Here is a 27,635-nt window from a genome sequence, read left to right on the forward strand (position 1 = left end):
ATTAAAAGCCGGACGCTTCCGGTGGAACGGAGCTGTGGCGGGGCTTGCTGGGATCATGGCGGAGAATCACTGCGAGCTCCTGCCGCCGGCCCGGGGCGGCCTCGGGGCGGGGTTGGGGGGCGGCCTGTGCCGCCGCTGCAGCGCCGGACTCGGCGCTCTGGCCCAGCGCCCCGGCAGCGTGTCCAAGTGGGTCCGACTCAACGTCGGCGGCACCTACTTCCTCACCACTCGGCAGACGCTGTGCCGGGACCCGAAATCCTTCCTGTACCGCTTGTGCCAGGCCGACCCCGATCTGGACTCAGACAAGGTGAGGGCCTCGCGGGCCAGCCCGGAGGGTCCTGGCCATCCCGGCCTGCGGCTGCTGCACACGGCCTGCTTCGTGCGGAGGAGACTTCAGCGGGAGCGGGCGACTCTCCTCGGGCTTCGAGCCCCGTGCTCCCTTGTCGCCAGCTCGTCCCCAGCTTGCCCCGATCCCCTACCCTGGGAGGGGAGGGTGAGGATGGCGCCCTGGCATCCACTGCTTTTGAGGATCCTGAGTCGCTTCACCTTGGGGTGTCTCTTCTTCGCCCTCTTTGCGCTTTGGTGGAGGAGGCTTCCCAGACCCCGGACTTTGCTGTGATTCTACTTTCTTTTTCTCACTAGGTTCTTTTGCCCAGGGTGTGTGAACGCCTTCTCTACTCTGTCCCAGGGTAGTTGCTGGCTCTGGAAACAGAACCCTTGGCGTTGGTCTGTCCTTTCACATTCTGGACGTTTGAATTAAGGCTGACGTGGGGGTTGATATGGGCGGCCCTTTTTTTCCCCGGTGACTTGCATTTAGAGAGTTGGCGCTCCATCCTTTCCATCCACAGCACGCAGCACCCACTCAGCACCTCTTAGAAGATGCGTCCGTAGTATATAGTATGATTTTTCGAAGGGGATTTTGCTCATATTAAGGGTTGCTTTAGGGATGTCCAGGAAGGGCCAGGTAAGGAATCTTTCAATCTGCTTTCTAATTGGCTTAGTTTTCCCACTGTCTGCCTAAAAGGACAGGAATTTCCAGGTTAGTTTGCAGCTTGTCTTTCATCAAGCGAAATGCTCATGCTGTTGGGCAGATGGTAATAGAAACCTTTTATTACCGTTATTTATCAAGAGTTGCAGAGCCGAGGAACAGTGTCTTGGGAGTTGTGCAGGATTGAAAGTCACAAAAAAGCCTGTTTGAAGAAGTTGTTACCTATATTTATTGAAGGCAGTTCACAAGCCGTATACTAACTTTGCTGGGTCTTTCAGTTGAGCTTACATGATTGCACTTGGCTTTGTGCCTTGGCAGCCAACATTTGCCATGCATGAGGCTTCCCAGAAAGGTTCGGATCCCTCTTCAAGTTTGAGAAGCCTGACTGAGACCATTCTCAGCATGGCATGACCCTGATCAGGAAATGAGAACCTGGAGTTACTGCTAAGGCAGCCTTGTGGGCGGAAATGAGGGTTTGAGATGCCAACACTCCTGTGCCTCCCCACAACTACCAACCGTTTCCATTGCTCATTTGACCAAGCCCTCTACTCAGAGGATTGACCTCCCAGGAAATGACAGTCATCTCCAGGATAGAAATAGGCGTTTGTTAGCTGTGATTTTCCTTTTATAAGTGTGGGTGTATGTTTTACTGTTTGGTTTTTCTTTTTAAATAACAGGGCTTAGTGGTCACTCCCTTGCCTTTCTACTCAAGCATTCCTGTTTTGTATGTGAAATTAGAGTTTAAATTGCTCTTGTCCATTGGGTTCTTCGAGGCAATGGCTGTCTATTCAGCACTGGAGCACTTGATTCGCAGTTGATGAACTTTAGCACAGTTAAGGTGGTTGATCCCTTTACTTTACTGTTCCTTAAGACTTTGTTAAAAGTTATGGGCCGGGCGCGGTGGCTCACGCCTGTAATCCCAACACTTTGGGAGGCCCAGGCAGGTGGATCTCGTTCGAAACCAACCGGGCCAATATGGTGATGCCCGGTCTCTACTAAAAATACAAAAAGGTCGGGCGCGGTGGCTCACGTCTGTAATCCCAGCACTTTGGGAGGCCGAGGCGGGCAGATCACGAGGTCAGGAGATCGAGACCATCCTGGCTAACACGATGAAACCCTGTCTCTACTAAAAATACAAAAAATGAGCCGGGCGCGGTGGCGGGCGCCTGTAGTCCCAGCTACTAGGTAGTCTGAGGCAGGAGAATGGCGTGAGCCTGGGAGGAGGAGCTTGCAGTGAGCCGAGTTAGCGCCACTGCAGTCCGGCCTGGGCGAAAGAGCGAGACTCCGTCTCAAAAAAAAAAAAAATTAGCCAGGCGTGGTGGCACGTGCCTGTAGTCCCAGCTACTCTGGAGGCTGAGGCAGAAGAATCGCTTGAACCCAGGAGGTGGAGTCAAGATCAGGCCACTGCACTCTAGCTTAGATGACAGAGCAAGACTCTGTCTCAAAAAAAAAAAAATGCTTTACTGTAGGAATCAATTCTTTGGGCGAGGGCTAATTAATCTTTCTGAATATATCTGTGTTATACTTGCTCTTTTCATCATCATCCATTTAACCAGGTTTAATTTCCAAATGGTAAAACTCAAATTCAGAACATGAAGGTAAAGTAGCAGATACAGTCTCTGCCTCATACAATAATTGGAGTACGGGCTGGGCATGGTGGCTCATGCCTGTAATCCCAGCACTTTGGGAGGCCGAGGCGGATGAATCACCTGAGGTCAGGAGTTTGAGAGCAGCCTGGCCAACATGGCGAAACCCCGTCTCTACTAAAAATACAAAAAAATTAGGTGAGCATGGTGGCGTGTGCCTGTACTCCCAGCTACTCAGGAGGCTGAGGCAGGAGAATCACTTGAACCGAGAGGCAGAGGTTACAGTGAGCTGAGGTTGCGCCACTGCACTCCAGCATGGGCGACAGAGTGAGACTCTGTCTCAAAAAAAAAAAAAAGAAAAAAGAAAAGGAAACAATAATTGGAGTAAATAAGGTTAGTTTTAGTGACAGATAATTTGCCAAAAGTGTAGTGCTAATTCATATTAGTCACGTTACTAGAGTGTTTTTCAGTGTTTTTCATCAAATGAGGAAATGTGTAAAATGCTTCGTCTTAGTTTTGTCTCCAGTGGCTCTGATGAAAGAATGTCCCAGGAGATTCCTCCTAATTAAATGCTGAGTGAGGAATCTGAGGAGGAGGGGAAGGGGTGTCAGGAGTGGGAGGCCATTAATTACACGTTGGAAGACAAACAGGATGTTGATTCACCTGTAAAGATCTCCAAGGCCTGACCTCAGAGTTGAGATTAATGAAAGAATATTCCTCGAGTTGGACTTAAGCATGGATCTGGTGGAAGAGTCCCTGTCTGGATTATTAGACTAGTGTGGAGTGAGCACCTGGGCTTGCAGAGTCTGGGGGTCTGGAGAGGAGTTGGGTGGGAGATTTAAGGGGGAGGAGTTCCCAAGAAACCATAGAAGCTTTGGGTGCCTGAGAGATTGGGAGAGAACCCTGCTAAAGCATCCTATCCGGTAGGGAGGGGAGCTCTTAACAGACGGGTTGTTAGTGAGGGTGGTGAAAGCCACGCACATCAAGGGGCTGGCTTGATTGCCCTCTGGCCCCACATCTAAGCTTCTGGGCTGTGACTGCCCCCAACCAAGTCCTCAGAGCCCAGCTTGGGACCCACCACCCGCCATACTCCGTGCTCCCAAGCCCTTACTCTGCTGTCCCAAGGGCCCACTGCTGCCACAAAGTTCTCTTTCTAGACAGCCGGGTGTGAATTCTCACTTCCTCCTGGGACTTCCTCCAGCAGGACTGCGGCTGTGTTGTGCATTTCAGCATCTGCTCATCTGCTGTTCTGTCATTTTTCTCTTCCATGGTATCTTCAAGGGCAGGCCAGGTGGAATACGGCTTCCCAAAGACTCAATTCATTTTGGTTAGGTCTCTTGCATTGCATGGTCCCTGGCCCATAGGCATTGTTGAAAACAAAGTCAAGTTTGTTGTTTCCAGCTAAAGCAGTCCCTGCTTTAGTGTGGAGATACTTCAGGAGTTAAAAGGAAACAGGAAATACTACTGCTTTATGGTTGGAAACCACTCAGATGGAGGAGGTTTTGGGGAGGCTTCGGTTCCTGCAGCTGAGGCGGCCTTGGAGAAAACTGCACGTGAACTTTTGCCCTTTGAATAGGGCCGTTGTCCCGGCTTGAGGGTTGCAGATGTGGTGGCATCAGATGGGTCTTTGAGGGGTGGGGCAGTCAGGGTGCCTCTAACAGTGTACTTGGTGTTGGCAATTATGAAAGGAATTGTTCAGACAGGACTCAGTGATGGGGTGTGGGTTAGAGTACCATCTTTGAAGCCGCTTGGCAAGAGAAGTGGCGATCATGTCTAGTGGAGATGGCAGATGACGTTCTGTGTAGCCAGCACTGGAGAGAGCTGTGGCGGCCTCCATTTGAGGCCATTAGTGGGTGTCCGCGATGCTGATGGACTTTGTTTCACGCTTCAGTTGAGGATATGGCTCTGAGCATGTTCTTCGCTCTGACCACGAGTCATCTTCTATTCTGGACATCTGCGATGGTCCCCACTGTGCTGGGGGCTCCCCGCTCCTTCCCCACTGCAGCAGGTGCTAGTCCTCAGCAAACCTGTGCTCACCTCTTTATCGGGTGCCTCACTTGAAGCCCTTTAGACCTTAGGCCACGAGTCAGTGCCATAAATTCCTGAGAAAAGGACTCGCCTCTGGTGATGAAATGGAACGTTTCTGATGGGTTCAGTCCTAGCTAGGAAGAATGAAAGAAAACAGTTTTGAGCCTTTCTGAGAAGAGCTTGTTTCGGGGCACCTGACACGGTCCCGCGGTCTTCGGCATTCTCGCCTCCAGACTTCTGCGGGTGGCTGGGAGGAAATGCTGTCGCTGCAGGGCGGTTCCTCTTTCTGGCCCTGCAGATGCAGCCTTCAGTGGCTGTCGTCCAGCAGGGCAGTGACTAGTCTTGGTTTAGAGCAGGAGTCAGAAAACTGGTCCACCCGCCTGTTTTTGCAAGTAAAGTTTTACGGAAATACAGAGATGCCCATTTGCTTACGGATTGTGTGCGGCCATTTTTGCTCTGAAAGGTCATGGAGTGAGGTCTAAAGCCTCGCCAGGGCCGTGGCCGTGATGGGGGCGCATGCTGCCTGGTCTCTCCCCAGCCCTGTCGTTAACCACTGGGCATCCCAGAGACTCCTTTTCAGACACTCGTAGGTACTTTCGTTCTTTTAGCAGGCCCCCCCTCCACGCCCCAGGTCAGCAGTCCCCAGGCATGGTCTTTAAAGCCTGGGGAAGAACCTGCCTGCCTGGCGCCATGAGAGGGGTTCTTGTAGCGAAGGTGCCAGCAAGCCATCTCTCCCAGGACGTGCTTGTTCTCCCTGGGCGTCAACTCGGCAGTTCTCCCTGGACTGCAGAACATCTAGAGCATTCTGGCCTGGGGTTGGTGTGACGGAGCATCTTCCTTGGAGTCGGGGAGCCTGGGTTGGACTCTGCCCACCCCGGGCCTGCCTTGTGACTTGGGGTGATTTTGTGCCCCTGTGAGCTGTAGTTTCTTCCTCTGTAAATTCCTTACTTTACTGTGACGTCCTCCCCTGAAGATGACAAATGTGGTGCCCCCGCCCCGTGCCTGGTGCCAGGTCAGTGCAGTCAGGAGAGGCTGTGCCTGGCGGTCTTCATTTCATGTTTGTACTTGGTTTTTATTTTAAAATATATATATATTTATTTATTTATTTGAGACGGAGTCTCTCTCTGTCCCCCAGGCTGGAGTGCGATGGGGTGATCTCGGCTCACTGCAACCCCTGCCTCCTGGGTTCAAGCATTTCTCCTGCCCCAGCCTCCCAAGTAGCTGGGATTACAGGCACGAGCCACCATGTCTGGCTGATTTTTGTATAGTCAGTAGAGAAGGGGTTTTGCCATGTTGGCCAGGCTGGTCTCGAACTCCTGACCTCAGGTCATCCGCCCTCCTTGGCCTCCCAAAGTGCTGGAATTACAGGTGTGAGTGTACTTTGCTTTTAGAAAGTGTATGCCAAGAACGCTTTTCCTCTCCCACAGCCGCACTTAATTTCTGTTAATGTCGACCTCTGGCCACACTCAGCTCTGTCAGCCTCGGGTGATGCACCAGAGGTCTCTGAAGGCAGCATGTATGGCCGGGAATGTCTCTCCCTGCCAGTCCCCCTGCTGCCACCCAGAGCTCTGGCTGACCCTAGCAGGACAGGCCCCCGCAGAGTGGGTCTCCACCTCTGGGCACTGGACCCTGCACTGTGGGGAGGGCAGGGCTTCCTGGGCAGCCCCTGAGTTTTCTTGCAAGAAACCTGAGACCCTTGCTCCTGAGAGGGCTCCAGTTCCTGCCGAGCAGAGCAGGACTCTGCAGTGACCTCGGCTTGGCAAGACCCCCCGTGGTTCACCTGAAGCATGTTTCTTCCCTGAGAAGCCGCAGGACCTCGTGTGAGGGGCCAGGTCGTGAGTCCACACACGTCTGCTTCTCCCTAAGCTTTGAGTCATGTGTTGGGCACGGACCTCCCAAATTCCAGTTTCTATGCTGGGTGAGGCCGAGAAGCAATGGAAGGGAGGGGTGGTGGGGAGGCAGCAGGCCTGGCGACCAGGGCGCAGGGGCCCCACCCTGCTCTCCGAATCTGGGTACCTTGGACAAGCCTCCTTGGTCTTTGGCCTCAGTTTCCCCATTAGTAATTGGTGGCATCAAAGGCCTCTTGTGGGCCAAAGGTACAACACATCTGCATAAAACAAAACAGAAGAGAGAGTAGAGGTGAAGGTTTTGTGTGCGAAATTGAAACAGAGTCACTTGAAATGGATAATTTCAGAGTAAAAACTAAGTATTTCTAATTAGGTTGATTGCAGATGTTGGTGCACAGGAAATTCTATGCCTTCGTGTCGATTTCTGTGGGGCAATTTGACAGAGTTTATCTCCTAGATTGGCTCAGGGCACCGCACCCTCTTGATTTCGTTCCCCTCTGGTGGCACGTGTCTTCGAGCACTGGGAATGACTGAGAGCCGCAGGGCCGACCCTCTGTGCGGAGCTTCGGGAGAGGCGGGCAGCAGCAGGGTTATGTTGAGTTAAGAATCTGGTGTGAGAGCCTGGCAGTCTCCACCCTCATTCCTCACTGCCGTTTTCTTTTCTTTTCTTTTTTTTTTTTTTTTTTGAGATAGCCTCACTGTATCACCCAGGCTGGAGTGTAATGCACAATTTCGGCTCACTGCAACGGGGCTCTCAGGTTCAAGTGATTCTCCTGCCTCAGCCTCCCTAGTAGCTGGGATTACAGGTGCCCTCCACCATGCCTGGCTAATTTTTGTATTTTTAGTAGAGACAGGGTTTCGCCATGTTGGTCAGGCTGGTGTTGAACTCCTCACCTCAGGTAATCCGCCTGCCTTGGCCTCCCAAAGTGCTGGGATTACAGGTGTAAGCCACCGTGCCCAGCCCTTCACTGCCATTTTCAAGGCTGCTGGTTGCATTAGGGACATGTCCCTGAGAGGCTGGGGAACCCCCACGTTGCCCCCGGTGCTTTGCTGGGTGACAGCATGGATGGCGGAGAGCTGCAGCCGGAGTGTGGTGAGATGAGCAGAGCGGCCAGTCTTGTTACCACACTTCTCTGAGTGCTGCTCTCCTGACCAGATGTCCATCTGCAGCTGCCCTGTGGACTTGGGGAGTGGGCGAGCAGTCAGCTCTGTCTGCGGAGTCTTCCTCCGTCTCCCAGGGCTGTGTGGGCCCTGGCTTGGCGCTGCCTCCTGTGTGCTCCCGTGGCCAGGGTCACCCTCTCCTCTGTGGTTTGGAAACTATCCTGCCCGGCCTACGGCCCGTGGCTCCGGCTGAAGGCTGGGACCTCTGGAGATGGGTGGCTCAGCCCAGCCTGCTGGGCCCACTCAATGCCAGCTTGGACCCGGCCACAAGTAGGTCAGATGCCAATTCAGTGAGACGCGGGGAAGATGAGGGAAATGACTTGTCAATAAAACAGTCTTAATTACGGCTGTTTTAGAAAAAAAACCACCACGAACCTTTCTGAGAATCAAGTGCAGCCTGGGCTGGTTGTGTAAGCCGTGGAACGCACGGGAAAGCCAGGAAGAAGAGCACCCCTATGTCCGGCCCATAGCATCTCGCTGGCTTCCTGGCCGCCTCTCCTCATCCCAGTCTTAGAGGCGTAACCGGGCCGGGGCATCTTTCCTTCCTCGTGTGATGTGGGCTTGGGCAGGCACTGTTGATGGCCTTATGGGCAGCACACGGTCCCTGCCTAGGTTGGCCCAGACGCTGTTCTAAACCACCCTGAGGTGACCTTGCTGCCTTTGTCTCTGTGAGCCTCGGAGTATATCCTGAATTTTGTATGATTTTATGTTTCCCATTTTCCCATGTTCCATATTTTTTTTTGTTTCTGCATCAGGGTGGAGGCTACTGAGCCATATCCCCAACACCAGCAGTGAGCTGCCGAGGCCCTCGCGCCTGGGCTGGGCACTATCTGGGCCTGGGCTGGCGCCACGAGTAGCCCCCGCACACACTAGGCCAATCTGGAGCGCGTGGGCTCACCTGAGCTGGGAGCACCAAGACCCTGCCTACATGCGTGGAAGCGAGTCAGGCCACAGCGAGACCCGAACCCTGGTGGGATTTGGGGGTCCTGGTTTAAGACCCTGGCACTTCCTATGGATGTGGAAATCTCCCATTGAAAGCCTTCAAAGAGCGCAGTGGTGAGAGCAGCACCTCCACACGCCACTGCCTCCCCGCCCTGGCGCGGATGTCCCTGACCTTCCGCTCTGCCCAGACAGGGCCTGTTTCTCAAGGAAACCCACCAGTTAGAAGGAACCCACGGGAAGAAACGGCAGGAGAGCTGTGAGGCCAACCACAGAGGAGCCAGTTTTGGAATTTCCCACCAAGGGTTCAGCCTATTGCTCACCCTTCAGCCTCTGGTGCCCCACGGCTCAACTGTGTTCTAGGGCCACACAGGGCTCTGCAGTGTCACTCTGGGAGAGGGCTGTGGGGGCAGCTGCAGGCCTGGTGTGCCAAGTCCACGGAGCCTGGGTAGGTCCTGCATGGGCCCAGAGGTCGTGGGGCTCAGAGAATTGAACCACGTGGGAGGACTGTAGTGTGGCAGGGGCCCCATATGAAGCCCGCTGTCCTGAAGGCACCGGGGCGGGCGGGGGTGTGGAGCAGCTGGCAGGTTCCAGAACGGCAGGTTCTTGGTAGACGCAGCTGGGGTTCTCTCTGCTCCTCTGCCCTGCAGCCTTGGCTCCCAGCGAGGTTGGCAACAAGCATCTGGACTCCTGGGTCTTCCAGGGGCTGCTCCTTTCAAGTCTCTTCCTAACTGGATGCAGGTGGGGTCCCCCGCGGTGCCTCAGCCTCCCCTTCCTTTGATGGCTGGGTATTTTGCACCCAGGCTGCTGGCCCCTGAGCATAGGGATAGGCTGGAGCCACAGGCTGCAGGGAACGCGCATCAGGAAGGTTCCTGGGGCTTGCGGTTCCCACACAGGTGCGTCCGGGGGCTTCCTGGTCCCTCTGTGGGGAGCCTGAGCCCCAGGGACTGAGACGAGCTGGGTAGAGCCCAGCCACTGTGGCCAGAGCTCTCACTGCCAGCAGGGTCTCTCTTCAGGCACCCTGAAAAAGTGCCATGGCTCCAGCTGGTAAACTTGGCCTTGCAAAGCTCCATGTCCCCATGTCTGGATGTGCCCAGCCCTGCTGATACGGTATCTTTAGGGTGTCGCTTTTCTGGCCAGAAACCTCTGGCCGGCAGCACCTTTGTCCAAGTTCTTGTTCTGCGTCCAGGAAGAATGAGGTAGCAGACAAGTGGAGGGTGAGGATGACGAAGAGAAGCTTTACCAAGTGTTAGGACAGTGCAGAGGAGACTGCGGGGGCAGCTCCTCTCTGTAGGCAGGTCGGCTCATTCAATTTGCAGCTCTCAGCAGAGAGGAGGCCCCGGACTGGCTGGCTGCTCTCCACGAGCAGGTCCCCATTGACTTCCCAGCTCTCAGCAGAGAGGGTAGCTTCTCTCTGCAGCTGTTCTTCCAGTTGCCAATTGTCTCTGTCCTCTTTGTCCTCTGCCCTGCTCTGGCTGAGCCCAGGGCTCTTACGGACCCAGCGGGAAGGAAGTCCATGCTAATTGGTTCATGGGCAGGCCTGGAAAACGCACCACAAGTCCCCACTCTGGTCCCCGGGACTGGCAGCTGGGCCCCAGCCTTCATGCCCTCCGTGGCCTGAAGGTGAGGCCTTACTGGGGACCTGCCCCCTTCTGCCCAGGAATCTATCTGCCTCCTGCTGCCGTACATGGCGGCGCCTGGGCTCGGCCCCAACTTTGCTCCAAGATCGGAGCAGGCACCAACAATAGGAATAAGCCAGGCAGTGAGAGCAGGCACTTCTGAGCCTGCAAGGGCCTGGCAGAGGGGCCTTTCTGGGCCCCCAAGAGTGCAGGGATGCCTGAGGCTGTGGTTTGGGCAGCTGCAGTTGTGGGCTTGTGGGCCTGCCTGCTCCACGGAGCGGGAAGCCCGGGTCTACAGCCATAGTTTGGGTGGGGCGAACCCCAGGGCCGCAGCCCCAGGCAGCCCCATGCAGATCCTCCTCCCGAGGCCCAGGAACCTGACACCTTCAGTGGGGTGGGTGTGATGGCTGTGCTACTGGCTGGGTCCTCAAAGCTGGTGCCACTCTCACTACCCACCCCAGGCCCCCGAAGCACAGCCCCAGCTCTGCATCGGGGCCCCTCTCTACCCAACCATGCTGCTCTCCTGCCATGCTGAGGGCAGTGGGCTGTGGTGTGGGGAGTGGAGTCTCTTCGCCTCCTCCCTGTTCCCTCCCTGCAGCAGCAGGTATCATGTGATGGCAGCAGCCACACCAGTTGGCCTGCTGCTGGCATCACCGCACTGGGCCGGGTGTGGCCAGACTGAGGTCAGGGGTTCCTTCAAAGCATCAGCCACAAAAGCTGCCTCGTAAAGGGGGTGTTTAATGGAAAAGCCACCCCCGCCCAGTGGTAGGAGTGGCCAAGAGACGGCAGCGGCCTACCCCTGCCTGCCTATCTTGAGGCCCAGCCCAGTGCCAGCACGCTCAGTGCCCTGCCGGCTCCTTGGACCTGTCTGTGTTCCTCTGTCCTGCTGTGCAGTTTCTGCCGATGGCCGTCCCCACCCCGCCCTCCGTCCCTCCTGCCTTCGTCCTTCCAGTTGCGGGGCTGGGGCTGCCTCGTGTGTCTGGGGGCGCCCAGCACGCTTCCTTCTCCTCTTGCACTGGCCCAGGGCCCGAGAAGTGCATGGTGGGTTGTCCTGGCCTAGAGATCACGGCTCAGTGCCCAGGTCCTGCCACAGGTTGGGTGCCCTGGCACTCATGGCGGCCTCGAGCTACATGCTGGTCTCCCCCACCTTTTGCTCATAAAGAAACTGAGGCTTGGGGTGGCCTGGCCGTGAGCCTGCAATCTGACCACTGAGGCTAGGCCTGTAGGCCTCCATGGCTGAAAGGGGTCTCTCTGGGGTTGTCCTGGGTAGAGGTGAGCCTCTGCCCTGTCTGATCTTTCCTGACCTCCTGCCAGCGGTCTGTCGAGGTAGCAGTGAGCCATGAATAATTCCTGAGCTGAGTGGTGTGTGGATGTCACGCGGCCAGCATTCTTTCTGTATGGGGGTGGGTCAGGGAGGAACCCTGGACTTGGGTGGCAGCACTGGCCGCCTTGCCAGACTTGGTCCCCTTTGTGGGAAATGGTGTCCATTTTTTACCAGTTGTGCAGGACCGCCCAGCGTCCTCTTCCCGGGAGCTGGCCCTATGGCCCTGGCCCTTGCTTGAGAGCTGTGGAGTCTGGAGGGTTGGGGAAAGGCAGGGGCAAGCCCAGGAGGCAGGGCCAGTGGGGTGGGCAGCTCTGGCTGGAGTGTTCTGGGGGAGGGTGGGGAAGGAGGATGGGGTCAGGTCTGTGTGGAGTTGGGGTCACCCTAAGGAGGAGTAGGGGGGCCACTGAGGCTCCGGGTCCAGCGCCCCCGTGCCCGGAGCCCTAATTGATTTTATCTCGGCCACAAAACTCTGTTTAGTCCCTGTGATCTAAGAGCAGGTTGTTGCAGGTTTGCAGTGGTGGACTTTGGGAAAATCTCTTGAGACCACTAGGTCTTAGCACCCAAATGGCAGGATTTGTCCATGGATGAAAATAGGGTCCTAGCGTGGCCCCGTGCTTTGTGGTGGAGACACCTTCGGCCTCCCCGTATCTCCGAGCCTGGCATTCCCGTGGCCAGCACCTGCCCGTGGCCCCACAGGAGCCACCATCTGGTGAGGGGGCTGCTCCCGCTCCGAATGGGGTGTGGGGTTGCTTCTCTCTCCAGTGCTTGGCCCTGGGCCTTGCCGTGAAGACTGCCGGTGTTTCTCAACGGAGGCCTCAGCTCCCCGCCCTCCAGGGCGCCCGCAGGCACCGGCCCCTGTGGGAGTGGCTCGCAGGTGGGAGCAGGACCCTTGCAGGCATGTGAGGGGAGACAGGAGCTGCCCCAGCAGAGCCACACCGAAGGTCTGAGTCTGTGTGGAAGACAGGCCGAGCCGGCTTCACAGTCCCCCCATCAGATGTGTAGCCGACAGGACAGAAACTGCCTCTTCCGTCTCCCCCATGGGGGCTGCCTGGGGCGCCTGAGCGCCCGTCCTGTGCTCACAGCCGGGCCACTGGGCCTCTTGTGCTTTGTGGAAGGGGCTGCAAGGTGTGATGTGTGGGGCACCCCGGGCCTCAGAGGGCATCTGCCCACATTGAAGTGACCGTGGTAGCAGCAGGGGCAGTGCCTCTCAGGCGTCCCTCCACCCAGGTGCGTGGAGACACCTTCCGAGGGGTCTGTTTTGTAAACATCTCGGCCTCCGTGAGCACTGAGCCGGGGCGAGGGCTCTGTGTGGTGAGTGATGATCTCGGGGAAAGCCCCGGATGCTGTTGACTGCAGGTCACCCAACAGCGAGGTCTCCCTCGCTGCTGGCTCCGGGCCTGTTGGGCAGCCGCCCCTGCTGAAAGGTGCTCTCTCCACCCCTGGCAGGAAGCCCCTGTCACCCTGACCCCGCATTCCTGCGTGTAGGCTGGGGAGGACCTGGGCACAAGGAGGGCAGGCCCAGGCTGGTGGCCATCAGGGGTGTCCTTCAGAGGCTGAGCCCTAGGCCCCTGCCCTGCCCGCGAGGGCATCCCAGGGAGAGGATCTAGGTGAGGTTTTCGTGTGTGTTTTCCTAGAGGTCTTGCAGTTGTGAGGACAGAGGTCCAGGGCACAGTGGCCTCACCTTGGAGTACACAGAGCCAGGCTGTCTCCATACGGAGAGACTTAAACTCACTTAGACCTGGGGTGGTGGCTGGTCAGGGTTAGGCTGTAGGCGGGAGGACGTGGCCACACCGTCAGGGGTTTCCTGAGATGCCGCAGGCTCAGGTCTGTTGGGGAGAGGCCTGGGTAACCTGGTGCCTCTGAAGCCTCCTGAGGTGGCCGGACCTTGGTGGACCTGCAGGAACCTTCGGCTTCTCACGGAGGACTCACCGTGCTCTGCTCTCTTTAGGATGAAACGGGCGCCTATTTAATCGACAGAGACCCCACCTACTTTGGGCCCGTGCTGAACTACCTGAGACATGGCAAGCTGGTGATTAACAAAGACCTCGCGGAGGAAGGTAAGCCAAGTTTTGAGGACAGGTGCCTTAGTTTTGGGGGCAAGGGCCCGACAGAGGTGCCAAGGGCCCCACTTAAGACACAGATGCCTGCAGCCTGGGGCCCCAGGGAGGAGCAGGCCCTGTACTCTGAAGCTGGGGCTGACGTTCTGGTGCTGAGGCCACGGGCAGCAGCGCAGCTGCCGGACAGGGAGGCCTGGGGACCCTGTGGGTGTGGGGGTCCTCCCTGGCTGCAGCTTCTTGGAGGGCTCCCTCTGTCCAGGCTCCGGCTGGTGACACAAGAGGTGTGAGGGGCTCCTCCCTGCTGTGACTGAGGTGGTCTGAGCGGGTGTGTGAGGCACGTGCCCGGTGATGCCCACGGTGTGCCTCAGGGCCCTGGTTCCCTGGCCTGCTTTCCCTCAAGGACAGCCCAAGGGTGGTGAGTGTCTCTGTGCCATCACCTGGGCTGTGCCTGCTGCTGCCAGCTGCCGTGTTCCATCCTGAGTGGTCGTGGTGCAGGGACGGCGCCCACACGTGTTGGGCCCAGGCTGGCCTGCCTGTGTGCTGCAGTGCTGGCTTGGCTCAGAACAGCCCGAGGCCTCGCCGTGAAGGCTGAGGGTTTCTGGGCACCTGCGTGCGGGCGTGGCCCTGCTCCCCCGGGTCCGTGTCTGTGCATCGGTCTGCACTGGGCAGCATCTGACTCCGTTTTTGTTGTGGGCCTGTGGGCCTCGGCATCTGCCTGCCTCCTCCGAGTTCACACAGGGCGTGGAGTGATGGGGGCTGTGGCCCAGCCCTGCCCCTGCTCTGAGGTTGCGAGCCATGCTGCCCACTCCTGTCTCTTTGGCAGGGAATGTCTTTCACATGTGCTGTCTCTGGTCGCTTGGGCAGCCGCTTGTGTTCTAGGCTTCGCTTTATCTCAGTCTGCCCCTAGTGGGATTGGCTCAGAAACGAGGGCTAGACACAGACCAAGGCCCTGCCCGCCCGGGTTCGCCGGTCTGCCTCTAACCCGCCCCTGACGCAGCCACTCACGCCCTCGGTGCTGGAGAAGGGGACTGTGCGGGACCCATGCGGGGCCGGGAAGCCTGTGACTCTGAGGCCCTCGTCTCCTCGTCTCTATCCTGCGTGGCCCTGTCCCATGTAGGTGGCTGGGTGTTGTCCTGAGCTGCCATGTCGTATATGTGGGTTCCTCTGGGGTCCTGGAGGAATGAAGACCACCCATGAGGAAGCCCTGAGGCAGGACCTGTGGAATCTGCTCTTAAGTCTCTTAAGGGAGGTTTGCAGTCCCTAAATGCGGCACATTACGGATGGCAGTCTTTGGGAAGAGCTGGAAGTGACCCTCTCAGCCAGCCACAGTCTTCCCTTTGAATGGGGTCAACTGAGGTGCCAGGTGACTGAGACATACGCACAAGGCCACAGGCCTGAGCCCCACACAGCACCCCATCCAGTGGCCTGGCCATGAGCAGGTTCCCAGCAGGAAGCATCGGCCTCCAGGCTTGGAGGGAAAATGCCAGATCCGACACCCAGCATGCCACGGCCTCGGCGTAGACATGTGCTGAGCTGCATGTAACCAGCGGCTCCATACGTGGCGGGTAACTGGAGGTCACTCGAGGTTGCTTGGGGTGACCTGAGCTGGAGATGATCAGTCCACGCATCGGCCCTCTCACCACGGCCCCTCCACCCATAATCCTGGGAGCCCTGCTGGGCTGACGCGTCTGCAGGAAGCCTGTTAGGTCAGGGCCTGAGCAGCTCCCGCTGGGCCGAGCCATGGGCCCTCATTGCAGGGGCAGGGGCAAGGGTAGGGGTGGCTGTAAAGCATGGATTCTTTGGTTTAGTTTGGTCTGGTAAAGACAATTTATTTTTCCTTATTCCAGGAGTGTTGGAGGAAGCAGAATTTTACAATATCACCTCATTAATAAAACTTGTAAAGGACAAAATTAGAGAACGAGACAGCAAAACATCGCAGGTGAGACAAATGACTGAGGCTGGAAGCTTGTACGGCTGGTGTGAAGGAAGGGATCCCCTTTACTCCCCCAACCGGCTGCCTCCCAAATGAGTCCTGCGGTCTGGGGCTCTCCTACCCCGAGACCCTTGTCCTCTGTCAACGCCCCAGTGCCTGCCAGCTCCATTTACCAGGGTCTCCCCAGGGTCCCTTGAAGGATCCATTCATCCTGCCCGGCCCAGACTCTGGGAGCCCCCAAAGGATGGCTCCGAGGAAGCTGAGCATGGGAGACGTGTGTAGGGAAGGAGGGCCCCATGAGGGCCAGTCGGGGAGACCCTGAGGTGGATGGCATCTGGTAGGGAGCAGAGGGTGCCAAGGGCCTGCAGCCAGCATGGCTGGAGGGAGACAGCAGATGGGTCGTGTGGGTCTGCGCAGGCGTCAGAAGGACCTTGGTTTTATTCGGAAGAGGGGCGGATTGCCACAGACATATCCTCTCACAGCTGGCGCAGCCCTTCTGCAGCCCAGGGAGCCCAGGTTGTTGGTGGACTCTGCCCAGTACCTCCTGTGGAGGGGCCACTGCTGGGCCTTGGGCATTAGTCCTGTCCCTGAGAGCTAAGCCCGCCCCCACCCCAGCTCAGCTCCCTTGGGAAGGCACCAGGAGTGGGGCGTGTGCTGCACTGTGGCTGCGGCTGCCATCAGAAGTCTCGGTCCACTTAGAACCCTGGGCCCTGTGCAGAGGCTCCTAGCCTGGCCGCTCAGGGTCGCTGGCCACCTAGCAACTTGCCCAGTCCCCCGTCCTGCTGGAGCTCCCTTGGTGCCACTGAGGGATCTGGAGGGGCTCCTTGTCTGTGGGGCGGGAGCTGTGTCCCGCGCCCCAGGTCACCTTGTCCAGTCTGCTTTTTTCCCTGTTGTGTGATGGGGCTGTGTGGGCACTCCCTGCCTCAGTCTACCTACCCGTATGACGCAGGTGGGCGGGAAATGGTGCAGGTGGGAGAGTCTGCGGTCCAGCCTTGCTGTGGCACAGTAGCATCTCACTGTCTCGCAGGATAAAGCAACTCGGGCATGTGACCTCGAGGCCACTGTGTGCCTTTGTCACTCATGCATCCGTGGCATGAGTCACCACCTTAAGGTCAAGGACCCAGGACCTCTGAACCCCTTCTCACTGCTATGTTTCCGTCCAGCCCCGTCTGCAGCCGGAGTCGTCCGTAATGACTGTCTGGGATGTGGTGCCACCCCGCCCACTGGGGAGCAGCTCCATGCAGGCGGGCAGCCCTGGTGGCTCACCATCATTCCCAGGACCACAGCTGCCTGGAGGGGTACAGCAAGTGTGCCAGGCAGGTGGGGGATTAGGAGGTGGATGGAGTTTTGGGAAGCTGCTCAGCCTTCGGGAGGCCCAAGTCCAGGCTGCCGTGCAAGTTCAAGAGCCTTTTTCTGGTAGCTGGGAGCGAGCTTTGTCGGCCACTGGCTCTCAGGACCCTGCTTGCCAGAGCCTTTCCCGACCAATGAATTCAGGGCTGCATGGTTGCTGCGTGCGGAGCAGAAATGGACGCTCTCGTGTCGTCATGTCGAGCCACAGGTGCTCTTGGGATTTCAGGAACATGACTCATTTTATTTTGGAACTTAGAAATAGAAATATTTTTGGAGGCGAACGAGGAAGCAGAAAACAGCAGCTGTTCGGGCCGCGTGTTTTGCTTTTGTGGATGTGCTCAGGGTTGCTTTCGGCCTCGTGCCCTGCGCTGAGAACTGGAGAGTGGACCTCAGCTTCCCTGGGTTGCCTGGACTGGGGCCACAGGCAGCAGTGGGACACGGGTGGCCCGCCCTAACCTGTGCCCATTGTTCTTGCAGGTGCCTGTGAAGCATGTGTACCGTGTGCTGCAGTGCCAGGAGGAGGAGCTCACGCAAATGGTGTCCACCATGTCCGATGGCTGGAAGTTCGAGCAGGTGAGGGGCCCTGGCCAGGCTGGTGGCAGCCATGCTGCAGCTGAACTTGTACTCACAATGGCTCAGGGCTCAGTGCTCCTGGAAATGCAGACTTTGCTGCTGGCGTCTTCCTGCAGTTCTGGGGGTGCTCACGGCAGCGACCTGCGCCCTGTTTCCACTGGAGGAGCCGTGGGAGTTCGGTTGGGGTGGGCAGAGGTGTCTCAGGCTCTGCCCCGCACGTTCCCCTCCTCCCTGGCCTGCCTCTTCTTCCCAGCGCTGTACTTTCTTCGCATCACCTGGCACCTCTGTGTGAGGGAGGGGATTGGCGTCCCCAGAGCCTCCTGGCCAGCCCACTATCCAGCGCAACCCCCGTCCCCCAAAGCTCACTCCATTGGAGCATATGGAGGCCCTGACGCCCTTCCCAGGCTGCCTCCCTTTCCCGCCCATGCTGGAAGGTGCTGCCAGGCCCCCGTTGCCTTCTCTCTGGTTTTGCCAAGCTGCGGCGGGTGGGGTCTGATGAGTCTGTGCAGGGCATGCCTTCTTCAGCAGCTTCCACGGGAGCCACCTGAGTGCCACATGGGCCACTGTGCCGTGGCATTGTGGCTTGTCATCGGGGACCTCAGGACACGTGAAGCATGGCCTCTGACCGGGGGGCCCTTGCCCACGACCCTGGCTGCCACTGTTCCTGGTGTTAGGCAGACACTGAGTGTGGGGACAGTGACCTCGCCTAGCCCTCCCTGTCCTGAGAGTTTCCTCTGTCACTTGCTTCTGTCTGGGGCAGGTTCTATCCATTGCCCAGTGCCCCTGCCAGGCTGTGGGAGTGACAGGCTCAGCCAGTGTCCCTCTGAATGAAAGCTACCTTTTCCTTTGAGTCTTTCAAAATAATAGATCACATTGTAGGGTACTCGGAGCCCCCCCACCCCTTAAAATGTCACTAAAAACATTTGCGTCCCACTGTCCACCCTGGACCCCTAGGCCGGGGGCCGGGGTGACTCTGGGTCTCTGTGCTGACAGGGCTGCTGACCAGCTGCTTGGGCCCTGCCCTGCACTGGCGGCTGCCTCTTCCTCCTGCCCTGACCCCATCAGAATCATGCCAGAGCCTCCCACGGGAACAGAAATCTTTGCTGCTGGGCGAGCCCCACCTCCCAGTTGTCCCTTGGTGGGGCTGGGGCCCTGGGAAGCCGTGTCAGCAGCTCGGGGTCCTTGAACAGGGCTGTCCCCATGTGGCACCTGTGCTCTTCTGCCACCGTCTTGTGACTTCTGGCTGGGAGGGAGCAATGTCTCCTGCCCGTGGTGGGCACCTGCCTCCCAGGACAGCTTCAGGTCTTCACCCTTAGCGCTTCTGGGTAGATTCCAAACCCATTGCAAAGAACGGGTGTCCTCCCCCTTCCTTGATTATGACCTGCTTGGCACACTTCATCCCTTGGGGACCCCTTCTCCCAGTTCATGTAGGGAAACCGCTGGGCTGACCAGCTGCCCCAGCTGTGGGGTGGGACCCTGCGGGGTGCTGGGAGGTGGCCAGACCGGACCCAGGGTCCCCAGTGGTCAGCAGGGGATTGCAAGCAAGGCTTGGAAGTGGCTGGTGTGCCTGTGAGGACACAGGGGCTCCGGTGGGCACGGCCGTGAGTGCTCCCAGGGGTACCCTTAGCTGCTTGGGCGTACGCCAGCACCCCTGTGGCCGCCTCAGTGGGCTGGGTCCACTGCTGCCCACTGGGTCAGCTGCCACCTGCACAGGAACAGCAGGTAGCTGCGGGCTGCTCTCCCAGCTGTTGGTCCAACTGTGCAGGTCTTAGGGAGGCCAAAGTGTGAGCGTCGTCCAGCTGCTTTTTGGCTTGGTCATTTGCTGCTGGCATGCTTATTGTGATTTGCGTATTGCCTTTTAATTTTCCCTTTAAAAGCACAGAAGTGCCTGGTGTCCCAGGGTAGCCAGCCATGGGCCAGATGCCTGGCCAGAGAGACAGGTTGGCCCTGGACCTGCATTGGCCTGGCCTGCCTGGTGACCCGGAGGGAGGCAGGTTGGAGTGGCCTAAGGGTGTGCCCAGCAGGCCGCAGCAGACCCGCCCTGGCCGAACTCCTGGACAGCACGGCTCCTTCAGCGGCTTTCGGTCCAGTCAGCTGGTCCCAGGCTCTTCCCTCCAGGTTTTCAGAGCCGCCCTCCACTCGCCTCCCGCTGCCCCCCTCCCTCCGCCCCAGCTCAGGGACCTTTCTGTGCTCCCTCCCCCGGGGGCAGCGGCCCCTTTTGGCCCAGCTGGAAGCGCCAAGGAAAGCTCAGGGTCCTCATAGAGGACGAGCTCGCCCAGTGCCATGCCACTGCGTGGGGTGCCGCCCCGTGTGCTCGTGCAGGTGTTCCGGGGATTTGTTTTCCATCCATTTCCTCAAGCGTCGGCAGTCTTTGCTGTGGCTTTCGCGGTGGCAGGCGCGTCCTGAGCCTGGGCATGTCAGCCTGGCTGGGTCTCTCTCAGGCTTCACTGGGCTGCATCTCAGGCTATGTCTCCCTTGCAGTTGGTCAGCATCGGCTCCTCTTACAACTATGGGAACGAAGACCAAGCCGAGTTCCTCTGTGTGGTGTCCAAGGAGCTGCACAACACCCCATACGGTACGGCCAGCGAGCCCAGCGAGAAGGCCAAGGTGAGTGCTGGGATGGCCCTGGCCTGGGCCAGGCTTGGGTGGGGAAGGCTCTTGCCCTCTCAGAGCTTCCTCCTTTTCTGTCATTCTCATCAAGCCCCCGGTGTCCGCCCCTGGTGGCCTTGCTGACTTCTCGGACACACGGTCTCCCGTGGGACAGGTTCTCTCGACACAGGCTCCCAGTAAGCCCCTGCGGTCTCCCAGCCTGCACGCAGAGCTGCTCCTGGAAGGGGCCCCGGGCCTGCTGCAGGGGCCATGCTCTTAGAAATGCCACTGAGGGCTGTGTCTCAGGGGACCCAGGGTCCTCTGTTCCCAGGGCCCAGCCTCTGCTGTGTGAGTGAGGACTTGGGACACTGAGGCCTGGCTGTCACAGGGGTCTGGACCACCCCTGAGTGCAGGGACGTGGGGGTCCAGTTGTCATGGTGGGGGTCTGGGCCATCCCTGAATGCAGGGGTGGGCACCCTGGCTCAACAACTGCGCGGGCCTCATCTTTGTCGAGAGGAGGGTGTCCTGAAGGCCCTGGGATTCTCAGGCTGCACAGAGTGGGCCCTGTGTGGCATCCAGCCTGGCAGCACCGGCGCAGACTCCGCAGGGGCTCAGGCCCTTCTGTTTTCTGTGGGGCAGGCAGCTGGGGTGAAATGCAGGGACCCGTGCCTCGTTTGCTTTCAGGCTGGCCCTGTGGCCCTGCCCACAGGTGACCCATTCTCATGGCATTTCCTCTGAGCACGTTCTTAAGGTTGAGGCTCCAAGATGGACAAATGCGTCCATCCAAGCAGAATCTGACCTTGGCCTGGGCCAGCTCCACCTGGCAGGACTCCTGGACCTCAGAGCCAGGTGGTGGCTGGAGAGCCCTTGGCTGGGGTCTGCGTGGGTCTGGGAGAGCCTGGGTGGTGGGGCGGGCTCTGTGGGGAGCCAGCCTGGGGTGAAGGCTCGGGGCATTGGCAAAGGGTGTTGAGTGGGTGCCATGAGAGGCCAGAACCGGAAGGCTTTAAACTGGTGGCGTTGAACCAGGGACACCTGGGCAACCGCAGACTCTTGGCTGGGGGCCTCTGGCTGGCCACCAGCAGCCCAGGACTGTCCCCGTGAGCCTCTCCGAGTAGCCCTTTGGAGGTATGCCATTGGGAACAGAGGGCTGGGGCCACCAAGCATGTCTCTCGGAGGCCTGCGGCCCAGTCACGGCAGCCTTTCCACCTCAGGTGACTGTCCTGGCCAGAGCCTCCCTCGCTGGCCACCTGTTGTGCTCTTGCTGTGGGCAGACGCCAGTCCTGCTCCACTGCTGTTCCTCGAGGCCGGGGCAGTGTAGGCTGGGGCAGGCCCTGGTGTGGGACAGCCGGGGTGGAAGCTGGGGTTCCACCGCCAGGCTCGGAGATGTTCTTCCATTTGAGTCTCGGATCTAGGAGGCGACCCCTGGCTCCCTGAGAGCCCCAGCTCAGTCACAAGGAGGCACTTCTCTTCCTCTTGGAGCAATCGTAGGGCTCTTTTCTAAATGGTTTTATTTTTAGAAGTTTTTTATTTCTGAGCTGAGTTTTTATAACCAAGCTCCCCTGGGCTCCTATCCCTCAGGTGGCTTGGCAGCTGCAGAAAGGACACGCTCTGTACTGTGAGGAAGCTCCAGGCATGACCCCAAATCCCTTTGTGGTTGAGAATGTGGCCCTATTTCATTTTCCAAAAATACCTGCTCTGAAGTGGGGCAGCTATGGCGGCTTCTTGATGGGAGCGGTGTCAGCAGTGCCCCAGGAGGCAGAGCTCAGGCCAGGGCCTCAGGAGGCTGTGGGGGATTGCGGAGGCCAGAGCTGGAGGACCGTGATGGGGGCACCCCAGGGTGGCTGGGCTGCGCAGGGCCGCATAGGCTGTGGGCCCTCGTCCCTGGTGTCCCTGCAGCATGTGTGGCCGGGCGCTGCTGGGCAGCTGTCCCCCACTTCAGTCAGCGGCGGCGGGAGAGCCTGGGTGGTGGGGCGGGAGGGGTTGCACCTGTTGCAAGTGAAGGCGGTCCACACATGAGCACACCTGCTTCCCACGCCAGCCCCTCAAGAACTTGTTAGAAGGACTCGCAGAGCTTACCGAGAGCACTTAGACTCGGGGCCGTCGTTTATTCCCAAGGAACAGAGACAGACAGGTTCAGATCAGCAAGGGCGGGCGCCTGGGCAGAGGCCAGGGTCTCCCAGTGCCTGGGTGGCTGAGGAGGGGGTTCCTTGGTGTTGCTGGGGCTCCATTCCATAGCCACGCCCAATGAGTGGATTCACCGCCTGCCCCCGTGGCTGATCCCAGTCTTACCTCCTGTGACCCAGGGCCCCACCCTTTCTCCCGCAGCAGTGGGGCCAATGCAGTGGGGTCCACAGAGCCCAGGTGGCAGAGGCCCTCCTATCAGGCCAAGATCTGCAGGCTAGCGCCGCCTGCCAGGAGTAGGGCCGGAGGCCAGGCACCTCTGGACAGGGTTCAGCCCCTCAGCACGTGGTGGGACGGGACCAGCCCCGGATTGCGAGATGCAGCCGCCTCACACAGGGAAGTCTGCACCTCTGAGATATGGCAGAGCCCCTGAGCCTGTGTGTCCCCTCATGGCGTGGCGTCACTGAAACACCAGGCGTGGGGTTTGGGCCCGGGGCACCCGCCCACCCGCACTGTCCTGACAGCCTGTCTTCTCCCCCACTGCACGCTGTACGCCGCCAGAGTGACGACGAGGACCAGGGGCACCCAGGGAGTGGCTCAGATGAAGTGTGAATGTCATGGTGAGCTCCATGGCCTCCTTGACCCCGTGGCCCCAGCTGACCCTTGCCACAGACCCTCCCTGTGTGTCTGTCCCTGCCTGTAGTTGACGAGAGCCGTCCACACTCCACGCCGGCTGTAGATCCGCAGTAGCACTGTCTTGGGGGTGGGGCTGTTGCTGTGGGGCAGACGCCCAGGGGCAGTGTTGGGGCGTTTGTTGGGATGACTGGAGGGTGCCTGTGCCAGGCCAGGCTGTGGACATCAGTGGTCGTGAACACAAGAGCCCCTCCTGGGGGCTGGGCAGGGAGTGCCACTCCTGCTGCCAGCCCTAGTGTGTGACCTTCCTGTCTGGCTCAGGCCACAGGCTCAGGGCCAAGGGGTCAGGACCAGTGCAGCAGACAGCAGACCCCGATCTCAGCTGCCAAATCCCGCGGCATCCCTGATGCGCTCAAGCCTCCCAGGCCAGCCGTGTCCTGCAAGCCCCTCAGCCACCCAGGCCTGCCTGCCTGTGGGGGTGCCTGGCCATGGGGTACAGCCTCAGGGGCCCCCTGGTTGGTGTCTGCAGTTGGACCTTCCTGTGGAAGATGGCCTAGGGAGAGAGTGTGTCCAGAAAACATGGGTCTCACCCCAGGCTCTGTCTAGAGTAGCCAGTGCTGCCCCCGGCCTTGGGAGGGTGAAGGACAGCACTTTGGCTGCAGGTCTCCAGGGGGTCTCCTGCCCTCATCAGGAGGGAGCTTTTGGGGCTCCCAGATGCTCGGATGCCACACTGCTCCCGGCCTGTCTGCTGTGCTACTTAGTTTTACATAGGGCTGGTGGGGGCTTGGGGGCTGCACTGTCTCCCCAAGTCAACTCCAGACATCCCAGTAAACTTGGGAATCACCCTGGCCCAGGGAGGGACGTGCTGCCCCTGGCACAGTGGGATGGGCTCCTCTGAGGCACTGGAGAGTGAGTGGGAGCCTCCAGCTGGAAGTGGTCCAGGGCACTGAGCCTCGGGGGCACCTGCCTGGGAACGGCAGAGCTGTTGGGGGGTGGAGTATTGGAGTCAGGCTGAGCAGCTCAGGGGACGTGGCCTCCAGGAGCCTTCGGAACAAGCCTGGGGTGGCATACACCTCTCACCACTGCCGTCTCTCCGGTCAGTGCAGCATGGCAGTGACCTCTGGGAGGCTGTGCCCGGCGAGGGCGTGGGCGTTGCTGCCCCACCCGGTGTTTTGCAGCCCTCACGTGACGCATGGAGACAGCTGTTGTGGGCCACGCACAGTGAGGCTGGCTGGCTCCGAAGCTCCCTGCTCGGGAGCGTGGGGTGATTTCCCCTCCACCTGGTCTCTGGGGCTGCCATGGCTCGTTTTGGGAGTTCACCTCAGCAGCATTGGCCAGCGCCTGAGCCTGTCCTCCGGGGAGCCCAGGCCAACTTGGGGGTGGCCTCAGGGGGTTCCTGGACGCTGGTGAGGGAAGTGGCAAGGGTACCTTGAGGAAGAGTTTTGAGGAGGTTGGAGGGTGGGGAGGGCAGGGGGCCGAGCGGCCGTGGGCTCTGCAGGGCTGACGTGGTCCAGATGAGGAGGGGATCCCCGCAGTGTGATCTGCACTTGGGGTAGGGCCCTCTGAGGGCTGGTGGTTGTTCCATGGGGCAGTCGGGAGGGGCCGGCACGTGAGGTGGGCTGGCCAGGCTGAGGTGCAGGGCCGAGGGCTTGGGTGAGGGGCATCTCCAGGAGGATCCAGGCGTCGGGGTGGGGGTGGAGGCTGCAGCGGGCATGGAGGAACAGAAGGAGAGACTTAATTGGGGAGCGGGGACTGCTGAGGGACCCACGGGCCAAGTTGCACTTCATGTCTGAGGCCCAGGACTGAGTGGGCTGAGAAGCCCAAGAGTCAGCACCTTTGGGTGGGTCTGGGAGGGGCTGCCATGCACAGTGAGCGCTCCCTGTGTGGGGCCTGGAGATGTGCCAGCCACTCCGGTGAAGGTCCTGGGCCTGCCAGCTGAGTCCCCAAGACCCTGGCCAGTGCCGCTGGGTTCCCGGGGCTCCCCGAGCTGACCCCAGGCCTGTGGGCTCTATTCTCTGGAGCAGGCACCTGATCAGGGCCACCTCCTCAGCCCAAGTCCTCATTTTATGCATTTGGTGTTTTTCAGATTTTGCAAGAACGAGGCTCAAGGATGTGAGGGACACAGTATTGACAGCTGAAGAAATGATTTACGTTTTCCCGGGATGTAATGAACTGCCATGTCCAGGAAGCTTGGCTGTGAGAAGAAACCTGCTTTTGATCATTTTTCTAGAGATCTGGGTGTGAATCCTTTTTTGCCTCTGAGGTGGGTGGTGAGAGACGGGCCCAGCTGTCCAAGGCCAGACGTCCCCAAGTGAGGGGAGCGCGGCGGCCGGGTGGGCGCTGCCTCTTGGGGGGGCCTCGCTCTGTTTTTTCCAAGTGCCACATGGGACTGAGGCAGACACTCCCAGTCAGCCCGCTCAATCCTGAAGATAGTGTGAAGGAAGCGTTCTTGGTGCTACACACAGTCTGGAAAAGCAGCCTGGGCTTCACTGGCAGGAAGCGGCCGCAGCCGCGTCGGTGTCCAGCACGTCGTGGCCTCTGGTCCAACCGCCAGGCCCTAGTCTCGGTCAGGGAGTCTGCTCTGCCTCCCAGGCGGGATCGCTGGTTTCTCTCGACCTCGCAGAGCTCCTGACAAAGGCGGCTTCTACGTCGTCACTACTTCCTGGCGCCATTCTGAGGCCGGGCCTTCTTCTGACACAGGCTCCAACCCCACCTGACCAAGCCCAGGACAGTCAAGACTTCTCAATTTGTATTTTCCAGGCGAGAGAACTTTGTACCCCTTTTCTGTGTGGATAGACTCCCCAGTGTTTATACTCTGGAAATGCCCACAGGGCTTGCTGCGTGGAGACTGATCTGTTCCACCCATTAGCGCGAGGTAGCAGTGTCGCCTCGCCACTCCCACTGCAGGCTCACGGGGAGCTGGCATCTGTCAGTGCCTTGTCACGCCTGGCATAGAGGTTGGGCTGGAGGCCTGTCCACTGGCTTCTGGAGCTAAAGGTCTGGGTCACGGTGAAAATTGGAGATGTTTACAGAGCATCACAAATGCCTCTCTCTCGCCGCTCTCTCATTTTCTTTGTATAACTATGCAGCCTTCCCTCTCTTTTTGGGATGTTTGGGACTTCACTCGACCTGCACGGGCTCTGCCCAACATGCTGTGGGAACTGCTGGGATTCCTTTAGAAACCGCTGCCCGCATGCTTTGAAAACAGACCTTTCTCAGCTGGCTGTGGGGACCTGTCAGAGTCTGGGGACTTGGCGTGCAGGGCAGGCTCCAAGCGCTTTGCTTCCGGAACTCCGGCTTCCCAAGGGGCACTGTGCAGACTGACCACCAGCCTCCCGCCTGCAGGTCAGAGGCTCTGACACTGTCTGGTTTCCAATGCTTCTGGAGACTTCCTGCCTAGGCCTCATCCTCTTCTTTGCCAGTCACCTGATCAACCAGTTCTCCAGCATTAGGACTTACCTCCTTCTTTTTGTAAGGTCTCTTGTATGTTGTTAAATGTTTGGCTTAAACAATTTATAAAAGCCTTTCTAGAAGGCAGACTTAGCCACGGCCGACCCTGTCCTCCCCAGCAGAGCCTGGGAGGAAGGCGGCCGCTGGGGCTCCTGGGCATCCTCTCTGGGGAGCTGCTGGCCGCTTAGCGTTGTTTGATTTTTGACCTTGACATAGTAGATAGGCTTGTGGTTTTTTTAATTTAAAGATATTAAGACTTAATTCACTAAAATTTATTCTAAGGGGATATTTATACTTTTATACTTTTTTAGGTATCGTATTTTATCAGCTTACAGTTTAATGCCTAAGTTTCCCCTGGAAATAGCAAATAAAATTGTGTATTTATGAATGAGCGTGGTAGCTGTTTATGGTCTTAAGATGCAGGGGAATGCCACCGCAGGTCGCTTGGACCAAGGTGCTGCCCCTCCAAGCCGCCCAGCCCCACTGGCCACGGTGGCTCACTCAGGGCTCTGCCTCTCAGTCGATGGGCAGGGCGGAGCTGGGCCGTCCACGGGGTGCTGGCTTGGCTGGGGCCACTGGATCAGAGCTGCACAGCCCATCCCTGCACCCCACTCTGCCTGGACCCCTCACCTGCCTCCAGCAGATAGCATACCCCCATCCCGGGGGACCAGAGACCATGTACAAGGGCCTTTTTTTTTCCTTAAGAGACAGGGGTCTTGCTATGTTGCCCAGGCTGGTCTTGAACTGCTGGGCTCAAGTGATCCTCCTGCCTCAGCCTCCTGAGCAGTTGGGATTACAGGCGTGAGCCATTGCGCCCCGCTCAAGTGATGTTTTTTTGAAAGTCCTGATACCTCAAGTAAGCATCCACCTCTCTTCCCTCACTTTAGCCTGCAGCCTGGGTTGTGACAGCAGGAGCTTCCTGAGAAGGTCCTGGGGTCCTGGCACCCCCTCGCCCGCTGCTGTGACTCCCCCTGGTGGCTGCTCCACGAAGCCTTGGCTGTTGGACTCTCCGCTCCCCCCTCCGCAGGGAGATTCCCATTCACAGTGTCCCCCAGGGCCTGGCTGTCTGAGGTCACAGAGCCTCAGGCTGTAGTGGCCTTGTCCATCCTGTTTCCAGGTGTGTGGCTGGCCCAGCCTGACCCCAGGGCCCTGGTGAGGGGTGGAGTGGGTGACTGGGCTTCTGGGTACCCAGCATGAGGCCGGCACGGGGATTGGAGTAGGGGAGAGACCCAGATTCTGCTCCAAGGGGTCTTCCTGCTGCCCGACTCCCACCAGGACCCTGGCTAGGCCTCACAGCTCCTTGACCAGGTAGAGTTGTGGGCACTTGGGAGAAGCCTCAGCGTGGCAGGCGTCCCCAGCCAAAGCCCGGAACAGTTCTCCCATCCAAGCAAAAGGCTGGAAAGGAGACAGACCCTACAGTTTGGGTCCTGAAGCCGA

General features: G+C 58.8%; 1 protein-coding gene across 1 annotated transcript; it reads left to right on the top strand.

Moving 5' to 3' along the window:
• On the top strand, nt 1-26,586 carry LOC129016000 (BTB/POZ domain-containing protein KCTD5). The gene is made up of 6 exons (XM_054454865.2): nt 1-307; nt 13,441-13,549; nt 15,397-15,488; nt 17,310-17,405; nt 19,887-20,012; nt 24,835-26,586. The coding sequence occupies exons 1-6, from the start codon at nt 56-58 to the stop codon at nt 24,862-24,864; spliced, it is 705 nt and encodes a 234-aa protein (XP_054310840.2). The 5' UTR covers nt 1-55; the 3' UTR covers nt 24,865-26,586.
• The last annotated feature ends 1,049 nt before the right edge of the window (nt 26,587-27,635 follow it).

This window comes from Pongo pygmaeus, chromosome 18, assembly GCF_028885625.2.
Source record: "Pongo pygmaeus isolate AG05252 chromosome 18, NHGRI_mPonPyg2-v2.0_pri, whole genome shotgun sequence".
Taxonomy (NCBI): domain Eukaryota; kingdom Metazoa; phylum Chordata; class Mammalia; order Primates; family Hominidae; genus Pongo; species Pongo pygmaeus.